This window comes from Oryctolagus cuniculus, chromosome 20, assembly GCF_964237555.1.
Source record: "Oryctolagus cuniculus chromosome 20, mOryCun1.1, whole genome shotgun sequence".
Taxonomy (NCBI): domain Eukaryota; kingdom Metazoa; phylum Chordata; class Mammalia; order Lagomorpha; family Leporidae; genus Oryctolagus; species Oryctolagus cuniculus.
Window position 1 is genome coordinate 19,154,041 of NC_091451.1, and position 21,273 is coordinate 19,175,313.

General features: G+C 49.7%; 1 protein-coding gene across 7 annotated transcripts in view; it reads right to left on the bottom strand.

Moving 5' to 3' along the window:
• The window catches only part of ZFYVE1 (zinc finger FYVE-type containing 1), a 61,272-nt gene extending 41,799 nt beyond the window's left edge, over positions 1–19,473 (bottom strand). For 3 of the 7 annotated variants that reach the window (XR_007911681.2, XM_002719670.5, XM_008272102.4), the window contains exons 1-2: positions 19,198–19,472; positions 16,947–17,833 (exon numbers count right to left, since the gene is read on the bottom strand). Coding sequence is in view for 6 of the 7 variants with exons in the window: in XM_002719670.5 (XP_002719716.1) it covers positions 16,947–17,429 (483 nt within the window). In the remaining variant the exon portion in view is untranslated. Of the gene's footprint in view, positions 1–16,946; positions 17,834–18,910; positions 19,113–19,197 lie in introns of those variants that run through there. The other 4 variants (XM_051826033.2, XM_051826029.2, XM_051826034.2 and 1 more) reach the window with 4 other exon arrangements.
• Between the last annotated feature and the right edge of the window lie 1,800 nt (positions 19,474–21,273).

Consider the following 21,273-nt stretch of genomic DNA (forward strand, 5'->3'; position numbering starts at 1 on the left):
TGAAAATGTGGGGGTTTTTGGTTTCCTTTTTAAAGATGTATTTATTTGAAAGGCAGGGTTAGAGAGAGAGAGACAGAAACAGAAAGAGACTTTCCATCCACCGGTTCACTCCCCAAACAGCCACAACGACCAGGGCAAGGCCAAGCCAAAGCCAGAACCAGGAACCAGGAGCCTCTTCCAGTTCTCCAGAAGAGTGGGTGCAGGGTGGCCAGCCTGCAGCCCAATAGGCTAATCCTCCGCCTTGCGGCACCGGCACACCGGGTTCTAGTCCCGGTCGGGGCACCAGATTCTATCCCGGTTGCTCCTCTTCCAGTCCAGCTCTCTACCGTGGCCCGGGAAGGCAGAGGAGGATGGCCCAGGTCCTTGGGCCCTGCACCCCATGGGAGACCAGGAGAAGCACCTGGCTCCTGGCTTCGGATCAGTGCAGTGCGCCGGCCCCAGCGCAACAGCCGCAGCAGCCATTGGAGGGTGAACCAACGGCAAAGGAAGACCTTTCTCTCTGTCTCTCTCTCTGTCCACTCTGCCTGTCAAAAAAAAAAAAAAAAGAGTGGGTGCAGGGGCCCAAGCACTTGGGCCATCTTCTGCTGCTTTCCCAGGTGCACCAGTAGGGAGCTGGATTGAAAGTGGAGCAGCTGGGGCCGGCGCCGCGGCTCACTAGGCTAATCCTCCGCCTAGCGGCGCCGGCACACCGGGTTCTAGTCCCGGTCAGGGCGCCGGATTCTGTCCCGGTTGCCCCTCTTCCAGGCCAGCTCTCTGCTGTGGCCAGGGAGTGCAGTGGAGGATGGCCCAGGTGCTTGGGCCCTGCACCCCATGGGAGACCAGGAAAAGCACCTGGCTCCTGGCTCCTACCATCGGATTAGCGCGGTGCGCCGGCCGCAGCGCGCTGGCCGCGGCGGCCATTGGAGGGTGAACCAACGGCAAAGGAAGACCTTTCTCTCTGTCTCTCTCTCTCACTGTCCACTCTGCCTGTAAAAAAAAAAAAAAAAAAAAAAAAAAAAAAAAAAAAAGTGGAGCAGCTGGGACTCAAACTGGCCCCATGAAAATGCTGTACAAATAGACAGAGGTGTTGGATATGTAACATCATGAATGCACTAAACACCACTGAATTGCATACTTTAAAATGATTAATTTGGGGGCAAGGGTTGTGGCACAGTAATGTAAGCCACTGCTTGCAAAGCCAGCAACACATATCGGAGCACATGTTGGAGTCCTGGTTGCTCCAATTTCAATCTAGATCCCTGCTAATGTGCCTGGGAAGGCAGTAGTAGCTGGCCCAAGCACCTGGGTTCCTGCCAGCCATGTGGGAGACCCGGAAGAAGCTCTTGCATTTGACCTGGCCCAGCCCCAGCCATTGCAAACATCTGGGGAATGAGTCAGCAAATGGCAGTGAATGGGAGCGCACTGCTCTGCCTCTGAGTCAGCAGGTTGAAGATCTCTCTCTCTCTCTCTCTCTCTGTCACTCTGCCTGTGAACATTTTTTTTTTCTTTTTAAGACTTATTTATGGGCCAGCGCCGCGGCTCACTAGGCTAATCCTCCGCCTTGCGGCGCCGGCACACCGGGTTCAAGTCCCAGTTGGGGCACCAGATTCTGTCCCGGTTGCCCCTCTTCCAGGCCAGCTCTCTGCTGTGGCCAGGCAGTACAGTGGAGGATGGCCCAAGTGCTTGGGCCCTGCACCCCATGGGAGACCAGGAGAAGCACCTGGCTCCTGCCTTCGGATCGGCACAGTGCGCCGGCCGCGGCAGCCATTGGAGGGTGAACCAACGGCAAAGGAAGACCTTTCTCTGTCTCTCTCTCTCACTGTCCACTCTACCTGTCAAAAAAAAAAAAAAAAAAAAAAAAAAAAGACTTATTTATTTGAAAGGCAGAGTGACAGAGAGAGAGAAAGACAGAAAGAGAGATCTTCCATCCACTGGTTCACTCCCCAGATGGCCACAACAGCAGGAGCTGAGCCAATCCAAAGCCAGAAGCCAGGAGCTTCTTCCAGGTCTCCCACTGTTTTTCTAGGCACATTAGCAGGGAGCTGGATCAGAAGTGGAGCAGCGGAGACTGGAACAGCATAGGAGGCCAGCACTGTAGAAGGCAGCTTAACCTACTACGCCACAGCACCAGCCCAGAAATAAATCTTAAAAAAAAAAAAAAAAAAGCTACATTCTGTTGTATGAATTACATTTCAATTAAAAAAAATTTTACATGAAAAAGAAACAATTCTTAAACAATTAAAATTTATATTAAACAACATGTCTAACAACATCTGGACAGATAAGTAAGTGATGACATATTCATAAAATGTAGCACTACTCAGCAACAGAAAGAAATGAACTACTACTAGACATGCCTCAACACTCAAAACTATCACACGCACAAAGGCATGGGATGCAGACGCAGACGACTTGACCATTGCACCACACACCTGCTCCAAGATTTAAAGTCTTAATTCATGAAAGGGGTAGGGAGATGGAAGAGGAAAGGGAGAGAGAGAAACAAAGGAAGGAGGGGGGCGAATAGAAACAGATTATCTGGCATATATCTGGCATTATCTGGCATGTTGAGACATGGGGGAAAAACAATAGTGCCTTACCCGCTACAAACTACACCTGTGGCCACCAGGGCCACAAAGAGTGCACAAACAGATCTTCAAATAGCCTCTACTCGGGGACAAACAAAAGAGAACTGGGTTTTCCAGGGGAAAACGCTGTCATTTCTCCCCACTCTGTTTACCCTGAATTTTAATTTTAAAATATTTGTTCATTGGGGCCAGCACTGGGGTACAGCAGGTTAAGCTGCTGTCTGCAGCATAGGCATCCCATCTGGGTACTAGTTCAAGTCCTGGCTGCTCCATTTCTAATCCAGCTCTCTGCTATTGCTCCTGGGAAAGCAGTGGAAGACGGCCCAAATGCTTAGGCCCCTGCACCCACATGGGAAACGCTGATGAAACTCCTGGCTCCTAGCTTCAGTCCAATCCAGCCCTGGCCATTATGGCCATTTGGGGAGTGAAAAATCAGATGGAAGATCTTTTTTTTTTTTTTTTTTTTGACAGGCAGAGTGGACAGTGAGAGAGAGAGACAGAGAGAAAGGTCTTCCTTTGCCGTTGGTTCACTCTCCAATGGCCGCCGCGGCCAGCGCGCTGCGGCCGGCGCACTGCGCTGATCCGATGGCAGAAGCCAGGAGCCAGGTGCTTTTCCTGGTCTCCCATGGGGTGCAGGGCCCAAGCACCTGGGCCATCCTCCACTGCACTCCCTGGCCACAGCAGAGGGCTGGCCTGGAAGAGGGGCAACCGGGACAGAATCCGGCGCCCCGACCGGGACTAGAACCCGGTGTGCCGGCGCCGCTAGGCGGAAGATTAGCCTAGTGAGCCGCGGCGCCGGCCGGAAGATCTTTCTATCTATCTCTCTGTCTCTTTCTCTCTATAACTCTTGACTTCCAAATAAATAAAATAAATCTAAAAAAAAAATTAAAATATCAATTCATATAAAACATCTGTTCACATAGATTACCCAAACTAATAGGCACACAACTGACAATTCAATAAATGTTCATGACTATTGCTAAAATGACACACCTGAAATGTGCTGAGCTCCTGGAAAGAAAAAGCTGAGAGATGATGGAACAGTGTAGCCCTAGAAATGATCTACTTATCACACAGAATTTCTCAAATACTCTTTCCCTGAGTGCTGGATTGCTCAGGGTTATATTATCCCTTAACTTAAACCTGGAGAGTCTATAACTAGGTGCCTAAACCAGGCTCTGTCAGTTCTTCCCCAGCATTCTAGCATCTAAAGTCAGATTCTCTGGGAAAAGTAATAATCTAACTTAAGAAAAAAAGAGACCAGGAAAGGAAAAGAAACAAAATTCCAGAAGTTCCCAGAAAGTCGAATTCTCAAATTAAGTCAAGCCAGGGGTCAGCTGCTTATATGCGGTGCTCACATCTCTGCACAAGATCCCCAGCCACGACTCAGCTGACCCGACAGGCCAAACATAGCCTCTTAACTGCTGGACAAGGCCATTGGAAAAGGGGGCAAAAGGCGCAAAAACATCCTCCAAGGAAGCATCCACCCTCTCCTGCCTTCTGAAGTCCCTCTGGGGGCGGGCACTGTGGCACGGTGGGTTAAGCCTCTGCTTAGGAGGCCTACAACCCATGTCGGAGTGCCCAGTCCAAGTCCTAATGACTCTGCTTCCAATTCATCTTCCTGCTAATGTCCCTGGAAGACAGCAGATGATGGCCCATCTATTTTGGTCCCTGCCACCCACATGGGAGTTCCCATGGAATTCTGGTTCTTAGATTTGCCTTGCCCAGTCCTGACTGTTCCAGGCATTTTGCAAATGAACCAGTGGATGGAAGATGGATCTCTCTCTCTCTCTCTCTTTCTCCCTCACCCTCTCACTCTCCCTGTCACCTTGCCTCTCAAGTAGATGAAAGTGAATAAAGATTTTAAAAACAAACAAGCCTGTGTCTCTTCCTAAAGGTCTTTCCAATTCTTCCTGCCTGGAACTTTCCTTGGTTTCCCATCACCTCAAATGTGCTCAATACATTTACCAGTGCTAACCTCAGAGATGACGCGGGAGCTCCTCCCACAACAGGTTAGACTTCCCACCCCAGCTCAGGCAGCCATGGGAGGCTTTTCTGTGCTACCTAATCTCCAGGACAGACAAGAGTGGAACAGCCAGTGGATGTACCCACCGGGAAAACATACAAAGCCAACTTAATATGATATTAACTGTGGCTCAAAGAGCCAAATGCTTGCCATATGCCAGAAAAATCAATCACTTCAACAAACTGAGAGATGAGAAAGAACAGAAGCACACCACTTGGAGGTTAACTTAAAATAATTAAAAAGAGGTTCCCTGAAAAGCTGACTCACGGCGGCTTCAGTGGCTCACACGGGTCAAATTTTAAAGAGCCTTGGACTAAACAGAATAGCTTCCCAGGGCACATGCCAGGGGTATGTTACAACTGAATCAGCCCAAAGCTGAGAAAGCACCCATGATGCTGAGCAGAAACTGAAGGCACAAAATAGGGGCTCTTTCATCTTCTATTTGTCTGAGTCATCCTCCACCCTGTGTTTCCCAGTAATCCCATATAATGCCTTCCCCGCTGCCACCACCACTGAACAAAAGGGGCTTTTATTTGGGTTTCTATGAGCAAAACCCAGTGGCAGGGAGGCAGGCTACTGGACACATCCAATTATGGCTTATCATTTTAACAGACAGCTCATAAACACTTGTTATTTTGTTACTTCTTTTAAAATTTCAGCTACTGGAGGTTCTTTAAAAAATGTTTATTAGGCAACACAACAGAAGGACAGACAGAAAAAAAGCTTCCATCCACTGGTTCACTCCCCAAATGCCCCAACAGCCAGGACAGGACCAGTCTGATATCAAAAGTCCAGAACCCCATCAAGGTCTCCCACATATGGGACGGGGGCCCACGTACTTGAATCATCTTCTGTTGCCTGCCAGGTTGCAGGATCAGAAGGAAAGTAGCCAGGACTCCATCCAGCACGCTGACTTGGGATAAAAGCATCCCAAGGGCAGCCTACTCTGCACCACAATGTCTGCCCCTCCTACCTTTTGTAAGTAGGATACCTGAAAAACCAATAGTAAATACAAGCGTTCTTCAAAAAGTTCATAGAATAATGCAATTAAAAGGTTAGGTTGAGCCGGCGCCGTGGCTCAATAGGCTAATCCTCCACCTTGCGGCGCCGGCACACCGGGTTCTAGTCCCGGTTGGGGCGCCGGATTCTGTCCCGGTTGCCCCTCTTCCAGGCCAGCTCTCTGCTATGGCCAGGGAGTGCAGTGGAGGATGGCCCAGGTGCTTGGGCCCTGCACCCCATGGGAGACCAGGAAAAGCACCTGGCTCCTGGCTCCTGCCAGGATCAGCGCGGTGCGCCGGCTGCAGCGGCGGCCATTGGAGGGTGAACCAGCGGCAAAGGAAGACCTTTCTCTCTCTGTCTCTCTCTCTCACTGTCCACTCTGCCTGTCAAAAAAAAAAAAAAAAAAAAAAAAAAAAAAAAAAAAAAGGTTAGGTTATTTTGGTAAAAAAAAAAAAATGTGAACTTTGGGGGTCGCACTGTGTCACAGTATGCTAAGCCTCCACCTGCCGGACCAGCATCCCATATGGGCACCAGTTCAAGTCCTGGTCGCTCCACTTCCAATCCAGCTTCCCCTGCTAAAGGCCAGGGGAAGCAGCAGAAGATGGGCCAAGCTTCTGGCTCCTGGCTTTGAATAGGCCCAGCTGGGGCCGCTGCAGCCATCTGGGGAGTCAATCAGCGGATGGGAGACCTCTCTCCCTGTCTCTTGATCTGTCTGTTAACTCTGCCTCTCAAATAAATAAATATTTTTTAAAAAATTGTGAACTTCGGGCCGGCGCCGCGGCTCACTAGGCTAATCCTCCGCCTAGCGGCGCCGGCGCACCAGGTTCTAGTCCCGGTCGGGGCGCCGGATTCTGTCCCGGTTGCCCTTCTTCCAGGCCAGCCCTCTGCTGTGGCCAGGGAGTGCAGTGGAAGATGGCCCAGGTGCTTGGGCCCTGCACCCCATGGGAGACCAGGAAAAGCACCTGGCTCCTGGCTCCTGCCATTGGATCAGCGCGGTGCGCCGGCCGCAGCGCGCCGGCCGCGGTGGCCATTGGAGGGTGAACCAACGGCAAAGGAAGACCTTTCTCTCTGTCTCTCTCTCTCACTGTCCACTCTGCCTGTCAAAAAAAAAAAAAAAAAAAAATTTGTGAACTTCAGCTGGTGCCGCGGCTCAATAGGCTAATCCTCTGCCTGCGGCGCCAGCCACCGGATTCTAGTCCCAGTTGGGGTGCCGGATTCTGTCCCGGTCGCTCCTCTTCCTGTCCAGCTCTCTGCTGTGGCCCGGGAAGGCAGTGGAGGATGGCCCAAGTGCTTGGGCCCTGCACCCGCATGGGAGACCAGGAGAAGCACCTGGCTCCTGGCTTCAGATCAGCGTGGTGCGCCGGCCGCAGTGGCCACTTGGGGGTGAACCAATGGAAAAGGAAGACCTTTCTCTCTGTCTCTCTCTCTCACTGTCCACTCTGCCTGCCAAAAAAAAAAAAAAAATTGTGAACTTCACTTATGCATACCAAGGGTCTTCAAAAAGTTCATGGAAAATGTATCTGCTGGAATAACCATGCACAGATCTCAAAAAAAAAAAATCTGCACCAAAATAATAATTCTCTTTTCCCACATCTTCCTAGAATCCCCTCCTATATTCATGTTCCAACCAGAATCCACCCAAGGGTTAACCAGCCACAGTCCCAAAATTAGTCCTCACATTGCTCTAGTCTGATTGCTTGACAAAACAGGGACACTCAACACCTGAGAAGACTTCCATCCCTCTGGCTCAGGATCCTATTGACCAGATGGTGCCCGGAGGGGCTTCTGCCAGCCTGTCCCAAACAGAGGGCCTGGAAGGAGCAGGTCCCAAGAAGCAACCAGCCCAGGAAGCGAGCACAGGGCCCAGGGGTCGATGGCACAGGAGCTGAAGCAGGGTTGCACACAACCATGGCAGACCAGCTCAGGCAGACCTGGCAGGGAACGCCCCCACACAAAGGAAGCGCCCTCTGCTCTTCTGTAATGAGAATCCCGCTGGAATGATGTGTCTTTAGCCAATTTAAAAACAGAGAGAAAGCAAAGGCCCAGTGTCTGGAGCGGCTCTATTCTGGGACTGTAAACAAGGGCGGGAGCCAAGCACCAGGATGGATCTTCTTAAAGGAACGGTCTCAGGAACAGGAGCAGATCATCCTGGACTCCCATTCAGAGAGGGTCCACAGCTATGTCCAAGTCATGGAGGACCTGGCCCAGGGGGGCATTTCCTAGTCCCTTCTCGACCACCCTCGGGTCACTGGCTTCCTCATCAGCCCTCCCACATGCTCAGCCTGAGAAGACCAAAGGTCAGGGGTCTTTCAGCCAAGAAAGTTCCTGGTCTCCTCTCATGACCATCAGGGGTCAACAAGCATGAGGTGCAGACAGGGAAAACTTCCTGTCTGCTGCTTCTCCGCTCTCTTGGAAAGAGGACAGCCACAGGAAGTATGCCGAAAAGAGACAAAGAGGAGAATGGGGTGGTATGAAGCGAGGAAAAACCTGTATGAGTTTCTCTTAAAAAAAAAAAAAAAAAAAAAGACAAGAATGAAGGGGAAAGATACCTTTTAGTGTTTCCCCTTTTTCCCTCCTGATTGGTAAACACTCTGAAGACAAGTGCCTGAGTCCCTTATAGGACACAACAGGTAGGAAAACACTCTCCTCTTCCTCCACTAGGAACCGCAATTGCTAGAAACTTTATTTTTCTAACCTTTGAGTTCTCTGCTAAGGGTGTGCCCTGGCTTCAAGAGATTATGGATGACTTGTCCACGTGGATCATCTATTTATTATGGGTTTTAAATAATGGATCTGTAAGTCCCTTGGTTTTCCTAGCACTGTTCCACTGAGGCCTACAGAATCAATGAGCACAACCCAGAGAGCCCAACCATTTCACTGGAAAGGCTGCAAAAGAAACCCAAAGAGAATATTGATTTGACCAGCTTGGTTTCTTCTGAGCAGTGAACAGAACCAAAAGAGGAAGGAAAAACATGTTTGGTTACATTTTTTGTCCCTGATATGTTTCCCACTTTAGTAGAATCCACATCCACTACCAGACTAAATCTTCATCATCAGTTTCTTAGTCCCAGCACTACCGACATTCTGTTCCAGATAATTATGTGGGGCATTGGAGAGGGAGCAGCTGCCCTACGCCCTGTGGAAGATACGTAGTAGTACCCCAGCCTCTACCCATGAGCCAACGGCATCCTCTCCTGCCCCACTTACAGCAATCAAAGATGTCTCCAAACGTTGCCAAAAGCCCCCTGGGGGAGCAAAATCACCCCTGTTTGAGAACCACTGCTAGGTAATACCAAATGAGCCTAACACAGCCTCTTTATGGGGTAAGGTGGGTTCTCAAAGACAATCAGCTGACATCAATAAAATCTGAGGTATGAAGCTGGTGTTATTTGCATAAACCACTTAGTCACCACTGAATTCTCCTACCCCCTCACTCCTCCATTCAATAGACCAACACTCCTGTTTTGCTTCCAAACTTTGTCCCAAATTCATCAACGCCTCTCTCTCTCAATAACCTCTCACCTCATCAGCAACAGCCTCTGTGGTTTCCAGCTTTCCCTTTTAGGCACTGCAATCACTGCAATCTAGTCTTTATGCTAAAGACAAAAGGAAATCTCTGGAAACCTGCTGTCAGGTCATGTGACTTCCTACCGTAAAGCAGTCTGCTGCTTCCCATTCCCTTAAAAGAGAATCCTCATGTCCGTCTCGGGCTGGCAAGACCTCCTCGAATCCAGCCCCCATTACCGCTATGCCACGTTCTTCACCGCTCTCCACCAGCTCACACCTGCCACACTGGTCTGCTCCTGTGTCTCAAACGCGCCGTCTCTTCGCATTCCCTCTCTCTAGAGGTCTACGTCTCTGCTTAGAGGTTACCTCTACCAGGTGGGCATCCATATCCCACATCAGAGTGCCTGCTCTGGTTCCTCATTCCAGCTTCCTGCTAATGCAGGCTATGGGAGGCAGTGGTGACAGCTCAAGGAACTGGCTTCCTGCCAATCACATGAGACCTGGATTTGAGTTTCCAGCTCCCAGCTTTGGCCTGGCTCAGCCCCAGCTGTTGTGTCTATCTAGAGAGTGAACCAGCGGATGGAGCTCTGACTGTCTTTCTACCTTTCATTAAAAAAAAAAAAAAAAAAAAAAAAAAAAAAAACACTTGGGGCTGGCACTGTGCGGTAGCAGGTTAAGCTTCCACCTGCAGGGCTGGAATCCCATATGGGCACTAGTTCAAGTCCTGGCTGCTCTACTTCCAATCCATCTCCCCACGACCGTGCCTGGGATGGCAGCAGAAGGTGGCACAAGCACTTGTTCTCCTGCTACCCACATGGGAGACCTGAAAGAAGCTCCTCGCTCCTGCCTTTGGCCTGTCCCAGCCCTGGCCATGACACTGAGTAATATCCAAAACCCAAGCAACAACCCTTAAAAGGCTCTAGGACACAGACTTTGAGGAAACTGCACACAATAGTAACACCCTACAAGGTGCTAAATAATCTACGTACTAAACTAACAAGCAGCACAGCCAACAACAACAACAAAGTTGAGGCCCCAGTGTTGTGGTGCAGCGGGTTAGGCTGTGATGCTGTTATCCCACATCACAGCACCAGTTCCGCTCTCAGCTGCTCCACTTCCAATCCAGCTGCCTGCTAATTTGCCTAAGAAAGCAGCGGAAGACGGCCCAAGCATTTGGGCCCCTGCTACCCACGTGGGAGACCCAGACAGAGATCCTGGCTCCTGGCTTAAGCCTGGCCCAGTGCTGGTACCATTTAGGGAGTAAACCAGCAGATGGAAGATCTCTAACTCACTCACTCTCTCTAACTCTGCCTTTCAAATAATAAATCCAAAAAATAAAAAATAAATAAGACTCATTGACAGTAAGAATGTAATGCTCACCGTTAAGAGTGAGAATTATAGAGCCCAACGTCTGTGTTGGCTAACTGTAACTTGATCTTGGCAAGTTACTTGTCTCTGAGCTGCAGTGTCCTCATCTGTGAAACACAATCTACCTCACAGGGTGTGGCAGGCCCCATGTCCAAGTCCTAATCCCTGGAACCTGTGAGTATGTCACTTGTATGTGGCAAAGGGGACTCTGCAGACAGACTGAGCTAAGAATGACAACATGGGGAGGTTATGGTGGACTATCTAGTGGGCCAAATGTATTCACAGGCTCCTTGTAAGAGGGAGGCTGAAGGGCCACAGTTACAGCAGGTAACACAACAAGGGAAGCAGAGAAACAGAAAGGGATACTGGGAAATGCTACATTGCTGGCTTTGAAGTTGGATGATGGGAATAAGAGCCAAGGAATACGGGTGGACTTTAGAAGCCAGAAGACAAGGAAAGAGACTCTCTTTTATAGTCAGAAGGAACACAGCCCTGTTGACTCATTCTGGCATATCTGACCTAAGTGTGTGTTGTTTTAAGCCACTAAGTATGGTAATTTGTTAGAGCAGCAAGAAGAAACTAACACACAGGGCTCGTATCAGATAAAAGATCTCATACAGAGGCCAGTCCTATGGTATAGCAGGTACAGTTGCCACCTGAGATGCTGGTATCTCATACAGTCGTTGGTTCAATTCTTGGCTGCTCTACTTCCAATCCAGCTCCCCACTAATGTGCCTGGGAAAGTAACAGAAGATAGCCCAAGTCTTTGTTTGGGCCCCTGCACCCATGTGGGAGACTCACAAGAAGCTCCTGGCTCCTGACTCCTGGCTCTGGCCTGATCCAGCTCCAGCCATTGCGGCCATTTGGGGAGTGAACAGAAAATGGAAGATCTCTGTCTCTCTCTCCCTGCACACACACCCCCCATAACTCTGCCATTCAAGTAAAAGGAAGGAAGGAAGGAAGGAAGGAAGGAAGGAAGGAAGGAAGGAAGGAAGGAAGGGAGGGGAGGGGAGGGGAGGGGAGGGGAGGGGAGGGGAGGGGAGGGGAGGGGAGGGGAGGGGAGGGGAGGGGAGGGGAGGGGAGGGAGGGACAAAGCAGAGCAGAGCAAAGCCCTGGTTCCTGGCTTTGGCCTTACCTGGCCGTGGCCACTGTAGTCATTTGGGGAATGCATCAGCAGATGGAAGATCTCTCTCTTACTTTCTCTCTATAACTCTGACTTTCAAATAAATAAGTCTTTAAAAATAAATAAATAGGGGCCAGTACTGTGGTATAGCAGGTTAAAACCCTAGCCTGGGCTGGCACTGCGGCTCACTAGGCTAATCCTCCGCCTTGCGGTGCCGGCACACCGGGTTCTAGTCCCGGTCGGGGCACCGGATTCTGTCCCAGTTGCCCCCCTTCCAGGCCAGCTCTCTGCTGTGGCCAGGGAGTGCAGTGGAGGATGGCCCAAGTCCTTGGGTCCTGCACCCCATGGGAAACCAGGAGAAGTACCTGGCTCCTGCCATCAGATCAGCGTGGTGCGCCGGCTGCGGCAGCCATTGGAGGGTGAACCAACGGCAAAGGAAGACCTTTCTCTCTGTCTCTCTCTCTCACTGTCCACTCTGCCTGTCAAAAGAAAAAAAAAAAAAAAAGAAAAAAAAAAAAACCCTAGCCTGTAGCACCAGCATCCCATATGGGCACTGGTTCTAGTCCTGCTTCTCAACTTCTGATCCAGCTCTCTGCTGTGGCCTGGGAAAACAGTAGAAGATGGCCCAAGACCTTGGGCCCCTGCACTAGCGTGAGAGACCAGGAGGAAGCTCCTGGCTCCTGACTTCAGATCAGCTCAGCTCTGACTGCTGCAGCCATCTGGGGAATGAACCAGCAGATGGAAGACCTCTCTCTGTAACTCTTTCAAATAAATAAAAAATCTTTAAAAATAAATTATCACATATAATTAAGTTCTAAGAATAAGTTCTGATACCATAGTAAGAGCTCACCAGAGTTTAGCTAACATGAGCCAAGACTAGAACCCATGAGACAGTCATTTAAGCACTTTAGAGGTTAATAAAGGTCAGAAATGTCAAGTCTATATACATTTAAAATTCATATCACTTTGCCAGCGCCGCGGCTCACTAGGCTAATCCTCCGCCTTGCGGCGCCAGCACACCGGGTTCTAGTCTCGGTTGGGGCGCCGGATTCTGTCCCGGTTGCCCCTCTTCCAGGCCAGCTCTCTGCTGTGGCCAGGGAGTGCAGTGGAGGATGGCCCAAGTGCTTGGGACCTGCACCCCATGGGAGACCAGGAAAAGCACCTGGCTCCTGCCGTCGGATCAGCGTGGTGCACCGGCTGCAGCGTGCTGGCCGCGGCGGCCATTGGAGGGTGAACCAACGGCAAAGGAAGACCTTTCTCTGTCTCTCTCTCTCACTGCCCACTCTGCCTGTCCAAAAAAAAAAAAAAAAAAAAAATTCATTTCACTTGATAAGAGATTCTATTTCTAAATAGATATACAGGATATCCATCATAATCTTGTTTGTAACAATTCAAATATTCATTAACAGGCAAAATTACAGAAAAAACATTCAAAGAAATACCATGCAAAGGGGCAGGCATTGTGGCAAGCAACATAAGCAGCCGTGTGGGATATCCCATCCCCTGATGGACTGCCTGGTTAGAGCCCTGGCTTCTTTCCCTCCAATCCAGCTTTCTGCTAATGCACCTGGGAGGCCGCAGATGGCTAGGTACTCGAGTCCTTGAGTCCCTGTCACCCAGGTGAGACCCAGATGGAGTTCCCCAGCTGTTGTGAGCATTTAGGGGGTCAAAGAATGGATGGAAGACCTCTCTGTCACTCTTTCAATAAATCTTTTAAAAATAAATAAAAATGAGAAGAATGCATACCTATACTCATAAGTACCCCTGAAAAAATTCTACAAGGGTCTACAGTTAACTGTCAATGGTAATTGTTCAAACCAGGCCGCAGATGGGATGCCGGCACTGCAGGCGAATCTTGGCCCACTACACCAGTACTGGCCCCTCTAATTGAATTTATAATCTAATTTGTATACGACAAATATCTAATTATTTTGGACATCCACCTACCAGAAAATTGAACTTTTTCAGTTTTCTTTTTTATTTTTTGAAATGCAGAGAAAGAGGCAAAGAGGTTTCTTATCGGCTGGTTCACTCCTCAAATGCCCGCAACCAGAGCTGGGCCAGGACAAAGCCAAGGGCTTGGAATTCAATTTGAGTCACCCATGCGGATGACAAGATTCCAACCACTTGAGCCATCACCTGCCACCTCCCAGGAAGCACAACAGCAGGAAGACGGAATGGAGAGCAGAGCCAGGAGCCAAATGCAGGACACGGGATGCGGACACCCCAACGGGCTGTGCTGACCGCCCGCCCCTATTTTCTTAAAGCACTTTTCCACTCACGACTCTCAGAACGAATCTCGACCTAGTCCATTAGTTCCAACAAATGCTGCTTGCAGTTAATAAAGTCTGTTATTTCCTGGGAAGTAGTCCATGTTTATGAAGGGTGGAAAAGCAGGATGAATATCCATAAACAACTCAAACATACACATGGCACATGCTCCTGCAGGAAAACTCAGGCTAAGAATCATCCCTGGGTAGCCTGACTTGTCTTCATTACATTTCTTTATATTTTTCTGGTTCCCTACTAACATGAACCAATGTTAACAAAAAGAAAAAAACAATGCACGTTCTCCTTCTACCCAAAAAACATTTTTGGAGGATAGCAGGAGAGTTACTGGTTCATCCCAAATCTCTCACTTGTAGAAAGGGACAGGAACTCAAACTATGACTTTCCAGAGGCTGACAAAAAATATAGAATCGACAGCAAAACCAACAGAAATCAACCAGATCCAGGTGTTCCATGTATGAACTGTCCAGTCCACAATGTTGCCCAATTAGCGCGTAGTCCATAATGAAGACATTATTGCTGACAAGGGAGGCAGGACGGGATCTGGGTCACTCTCCCACAACGCTGTGAGCTCCTCTCCGACCAATAAAGAAAAGTCTGCGTTAGCAAAGTATTCCGCTGACAATGGTAGTACATGGGAATCATGATACAACTCATTCCCATAAGCTTCTCCAAGGAGGAGAAAAGGAGATTTAAAAAACGTTTACCAGGTGCTTGGGAAGTTTCTCAACTGGTAATGGACACAGGGATGCCTTGCAGGACTGAGCGACCAAGGACCCTGACAACAAAGTCATAGTGGACACAGTGTGTCGGGGCCTGTGACAAATCCTTTCCATCCCAGTCTCTCTGAACCCTCTCGATAGTGCTATCAAGTACAAGTCAAACAGGCTTAGAGCTTAAATGGTTCCAAAGCCAGTGAACAGCAAACCAGGATGCGAATCCCAGCAGATGGAGTTAAAGGTACACACCCTGGACCATCACCTCCAAGCACAACCCTGATACCACCCCTTCCCTGACGTTCCTATCACACACGACATCAGTCTCTTCCATCATACCCTCTCTGCTCCTCAGCTGGGACTCAGAGTGACCGCAGTCAGGCATCTGCTTTCCCCGATGCCCTCACTGGCTTTTACTAATCCCAAATCGCCATGGGCCAATGTCTCCAGCAAAATGCAGGTGGACACTTCACTCTCCAATCTCCTCTGCAGATGGCATTGCTTGTTTGGTCGCTTGTTTGTTTTCATTTGTCCTTGCCCTCGCTCTATAGTCTGTGGCGGTTAACTACAAATTGTTGATGGCATTTTGAAGGGGGGCTCTTGCAGGATGAGGCGCAGCCAGCAGGGCGGGGCTGGGGACTGAGGGACTGGGTGCTACTCTGAGCTGACACACCCTGGCTCTGTCTCCAGGTGATGCCCACGCCCTCTGCCCCCTGGCAATGCAGCGGGAAGCCCTCACCAGATGTCCTAGCTTCCAGAAGGATGAGCCAAATAGATAAATAAATACGCTCCTACTCCTTCCAAATTACTCAGCCTCAGGCATTTTGTTACAGCAACAGAAAATGGATTAAGGAACCCATACATGGGGCCGGTGATGTGGCACAGCGGGTTAAAGCCCCAGCCTGCAGTGCCGGCATCCCATATGGGCGCCAATTCAAGTCCTGGCTGCTCCACTTCCAATCCAGCTCCCTGCTAATGTAGCTGGAAAGCAGCGGAAGATGGCCCAAGTCCAGGTCCCTTCACCCACGTGGGAAACCCAGAAGAAGCCCTGGGCTCCTGGCTTCAGCCTGGCACAGCCCTGGCCATTGCAGCCATCTGGAAAGTAAACCAGCAGATCGAAGATCTCTATCTCTCTCTGTCTCTCTTTCTCCCTCTGTAACTCTGTTCTTTAAATAAATAAAAAATAAATCCTAAAAAAAAAAAAAAAAAACCTACTAGGGCCAGCACTGTAGCACAGCAGGTAAAGCCCATAGCACCAGCATCCCATATGGGTGTGGGTTCAAGTCCTGGCTGCCCTTCTTCGGATCCAGCTCCCTGCTAATGTGCCCCTGCATCCACGTGGGAGACCCAGGAGAAGCTCCTGGTTCCTTCTTCAGATCAGCTCTGCTCGGGCCATTGCAAACATTTGGGGAATGAATCACAGATGGAAGATCTCTTATTCTCTGTCTCTCTCTCTCTGTAACTCTGCCGTTCAAATAAATAAACCTCTAAAAAAGAAACACACATTTCTGCAGTATCTGCCTTTCTAAAATGAGTCCGTGCCTAAGTGCCTGGCTGTTCCATGGACCCACTGCTAGTATTTCTTCCCTCCCCGTGACACTGACTCCCACCTGCCAAAGTGTTCTCACTCAGAACACTGTCTGAAGCCAGCTCTTCCTGATATGAACAATAATATTCACAACAGCTACCACATTCTGAGCATTTATTATGCGACAGGATTTATGAACACTGTCTTCTCCCATCCACACAAAAACTCAATGAAACGGGCACTGTCCCCATCTTATAGATAAGAAACTAAGGCTCAGAGAAGTAAAGCAATTCAGCCCAAGGTCAAGCAGTTGGTAGCTACATCTGATTCCTATAACCGAACCCTTCAGAGGTCTTGCCTTTTAATGATTAAAAGGTAAACTACTCCTCGATTTTTTTTTAATTATTGTGTACTTATTCGTTAGAAAGGCAAAGACAGGGGAGGGAGATAAAGAGAAAGGGGAAGAGACGGAGACACACCCGACACAGCAGATAGGTCTTCCAACTGCTGGTTCACGCCCCAAAAGGTGTAACAGCTTGAGCTGGGCCAGGCCAAAGCTAGGAGCTGGGAACTCAACCTGGCTCTCTCACGTGGGTTGCAGGGACCCAAGAACTTGAGCCATCACCTACTGCCTCCCAGGCGTGCACCGGCAGGAAGCTGGAATCGGAAGCCGACCTGGAACTGGAACCCAGGCACTCCAATGTGGGCTGTGGGAGTGCCAAGCAGTTATCTTTGCTGTGCCAAACACCCACCCCCAGGATTCGCTTTTGAGTACTGCCTTGCAACACCAGGTCCGGAGACCTCTCTGTGCCCAAGTGCTTACCTGAATTTCTTCATTTTCATCTACTAGGAGGAAACTCACGACCTTCTCGGTCATCTTCTTCCTCTTGGTCTCCTCATCCATCTCCTCTGCCTCCAGCGAATCCTGGACCTTACTGACGAGGTACACGGTAACGGGGTGCCTCCTTTTGTTACCCCCCGAGTGAGTCCTCCTCTGGCATTCCAGGCACAAGTTGATCTTGCAGGCCTGGCACCTCACGGCCGCCCTCTGCCTCACACCTGGCGAGTGCCCGTTGGGGCCCTTGCAGAGGTCGCAGTAGGGGACGTGGCCGGCCCTGAGGCGGAGGCGCTCGTGGTCGCGCAGGCGCTCCTGCCGGTGGAGCTCCTCCTCGCAGCGCGGGCACTGCAGGCTGCAGCACTCGTCACACTCGAACACCGCCTCGTCCGCCCCGCTGCACGCGTAGCTCTCCTGGCACAGCAGCCCCGGGTTCAGGCCCTTCTCTGCTGGCGAGGTCTGCGCGCTCATACTCAGGGAGGTCGGGTGTGACACGCACCATACAACAGTTGTCAAGCTTCTACCAGGAGCGAGCGCAGAGAAGGGGCGGCACAGGGCGGCCACAGGAAGGGGAACCCGCAGTGTTCTGTCTCAGCTCTTCACGCCCTCACCAACGGCCGGGTTTTTGATTTTTGGCTTCCAAGACTCTGGCGTCAGCAGCGACGCTGACTTGATTTGATGGTTTCTTCCTCCATACAGCGCAGGCAAATACGTTGTGAGGATGAACTTGAAGGGGGCTTTTCCGGCTAAGTCTGACGGGCTCATGCAGGTGGACTCTCCCTTGCTGTGCTCAGGCACAAAGGTTCTGGAATAAAAGAAAGTGGGTGGGAGACTTCCAATGGAATCCAGCCTCAAGGCAGCATTTCTGATGATGCCTAGAAGAGGAAGGAAATGGATTTCACTCATTTAAAAAACAGAAGTACACCTAAAAAAAAAAAAAAAAAAAAAAAAAAAAAAAAAAAAAAAGACTGTGATTAAATACTAGGCCAAAATTCCTGAGAAAAATTCGCATCCTCACTTACAAGACTCAGACTGGCTTGTTCTGACACTAGAAATCTTCTCAAAATCAGGGCCAAAGCTCCTCCTTTTGAAAACAAACAGCACCTTTAGGTCCAAGCCATGTATAAGAGACTCTGCTGCCCTATTTCTCGGACTAAAATCCTGTTATGAAATTGAGAACCAAAAATCACCAAATACTCCCTCCCTTGAAAGGACAACCGCCTGCATCGCACACCTGGGGGAGGTGAAGGAAGAGCCCTGTAAAAACCTAGAGGAAAAAGAGAATACAGCCTGAGATCCATCAGAGGCCTGGGGAGAACCAGTTACCCTCTGCCTGGCCTGCTTCCATTCTGGACAGATGCTTAGTAAGGATCGCAACTTGGAAACAACAGCCACAACTGCACGTTCAAAACAATAAAGCAATTAGTGTACTTCCTTTAGTCCCTTTCTCTGCAAAAAGAAAAAAGGGTGGGGGGAGCAACAGGAGACAGAATTCCTCCACTCTGACCACTGCAGAGCCAGGCCTCAGTGAGTCAAAACCATTTTTCTCTTTGTCATTCAAAATCTAACTTAAAAATAACTTTAAAAAAAAAGAAGAAAGGAAAAGGGATAGCTGGAGCAAGAAAGAGGTTTCTGTCACCGGGACAACTATTTTCCAACTCTCTGCAGCCTTGACCCCCATTCCCGCTCTGCTAGCTCCCCTACCGTAATCAGTCTATCAATCTTATCTTTACATAAACAAGGAAGGCCAAGGGAGCGAAGAGGGCCCTTATTTACACCAGAACCTCAGACACGCTCAGCCAGCTCCCAAAACGGAAACAAAAATCAAAACTTGTCACATTTGTGAAAAAAAACAGAAAATCAACCTTCAAAAAACAACACTTCACCACCAACCTCCCCCACCCCCCGGCCCCGCCAGAGCAAGCAAACAATCTGCCCACCGGGGCCCCCACCTCGACGCAGCCCTCCGGCCGGGGGTTCCTCAGGCAGCCTTCCTCCCGGACACCACCACCACAACCCGAGGGGTAGGAGCGGAGCCTAAGAACAAAGGCGGGCCCCCCAAATCTGCCCCACGCCGGCAAAGCCCACAGCCGAATCCATTGTTTATGCCACCCCACCCCCACCCCAGCCGCACCCGGCCCCCCTTCCTCTCAGGGGCAGCCGGAGCCCCAGGACGATCGCTCGCCCCGCGCAGGGCCGTGCCCTCCCCACCCTGCCCGCGACGGCCCGGGGACCCCACCACGGAGCAGCTCGGCCGCAGCGAGGACGCGTGTGGGGGCCGCGCGGGACGCCGGTGGGGGCGGGGGCTGTTTCTCAGGGCACCGGTGGATCCATCCTCATCTCCTCCATCTCCGCCTCCCTCCTCCTTCGTTGCCTCCCGGGCTTCCTCCTCTCCTGTTGTCAGTTGGGATCAGCTGATCGGAGTGAACTTCTCCCAGCTCGGACTAACAGGAAGGCGTGAGCGGTGCAGTCCAAGAGGGAGGAGCGGGAGGGGGAGGAGCCCGACGCCGGCGGGGGCGGGGAATTCGCGCACAGTCTCCTGGGAGAGGTAGTTCCTGGAGGTGCGTCCTCGGCCTCCTTCCCGGAAGTGGTGCCGCTTAATGACTACAACTCCCAGTAGCGCAGAGGCTGCTGGCGAGCCCGCGGTAGAGGCCGACAAAAGGGCATCTCGGGACTTGGAGTTTTTGCACTGACTGTGGTTTCACAGGTCTTAGCTCCTTGCTTTGGGTAGTGGCCTGGGAAGGAATGGCGCTAAATTAGAGAACTGATGTAATCGTGTTAAGTACAGATGGAAAATGGCGAGACAAATAACGTGATTTCAAATAACCCTTACTACCAACGTTGCTTCAGAAGCCTATAAGAACACACTTCCCCAATTTCACTCCGCACAAACTAGGAAAAAGCTAGAAAGAATTGACTGGGGAATGCAAGTACTCATGCCATAGTGTTTTGCTTTCGCTTCAAGGATATTCTTCAAACCAACAGTTAACTTTTTTCCTACCTATTATTTTTAAAATCTTTCCTTACATAATTTCAAGCTTCTGAATTTTAAATTCTCTTTAAGTCAGAAGAGTACATTGTCAGATAAACTTTCAGGCTACAGTGCCTGCTAATGGTTAACACTGTTATCTTGCTTTTTGAAAATGGCCTCATGTTTGCCTAGCACTTTCGCTTTCTTTCCCTGCTTGTTTCTTGGAACAACATTGAAAGAAAATCTCATGTAATGAGAAGAGCACTGATCTGTGATGCCCAAGACGAGTGCATGTTCTAGAAAAGCTGCGGGCTATATGGGTGCCTGGAACAAGTCACTCAACCCATCCCTGAAATGAAGGAATTGTACTGCGTAATTTCTGAGGTCCATGCCGGCGGTAACCTCATATGATTCTATCCTGATAATCGTTAACCCAGAAGGGAAAAACTAAGGTCAAGTGCTTTGCCAAGGTCACACAGCAAATTATTGACAAAGCTGTGACAAGACCCCACCTCCTGATCTGAAGGCAGATACTTTGCTTACCTTATGATTCAAGGAACATACATAGACCAATGATAAAATCAAATCTACCTCACAATAAATGAGCCAGGTCTGATGATTACATGGCCGGAAGTGAAGTTTTCAAGACTGGGCAGAAAGCCACAGATGCACCAAATGCACAGCATGACTGAGAGACTTCTTTCCTACGCCAGGGCACAAACCAGGCTATCAAGAGCTAAGCTATATATAGCACTGTAAAATGTAAATGTTATTTGGAAATACAGGGGTGTGGGGAAAGGAAATGAGAGATTCTAGAAACAAGCTAAGGTAACAGATACTGATCTAGGCTCTAGTGTGCCGTGAAACAGCACTGGAAGCTTTTGTTCCTAGGACGACTGCTATAATTTCTTGAAGTCTTCTCAGTTTGCTTCATATCCCTGCTTATCAAATAAGAATACTGAGACGTACTGGGAACAAGATAATATTTTTTATGATTGGAGAGACAAAGACAGACAGCTTCCATCTGCTGTTTCACTCCCCCAAAAGACATCATCTGCTGCCTCCTGGGGCCTGCACTGCTACTTAGCTGCAATGAGGAGTCAGAAATGGAAACTAAACCCCCAGGCACCCTGATGTGGGACGAGGGCATCTTAATGCTAGGCTAAGCTCACATTCCTCTAGATGGTATTCAGTAAATCCTTTTTAAAGCAAGTAATATACATTTTAAGGTATGTGTTTAAAAGTTATAGCTGGGCAGGCTCTGAGGCAAAAAAAGTTAGCTGTGGCTTGGAATGCCTGCATCCAATATCAGAGTGCCTGATTCAAACCCCAGTTCCTCTGCTT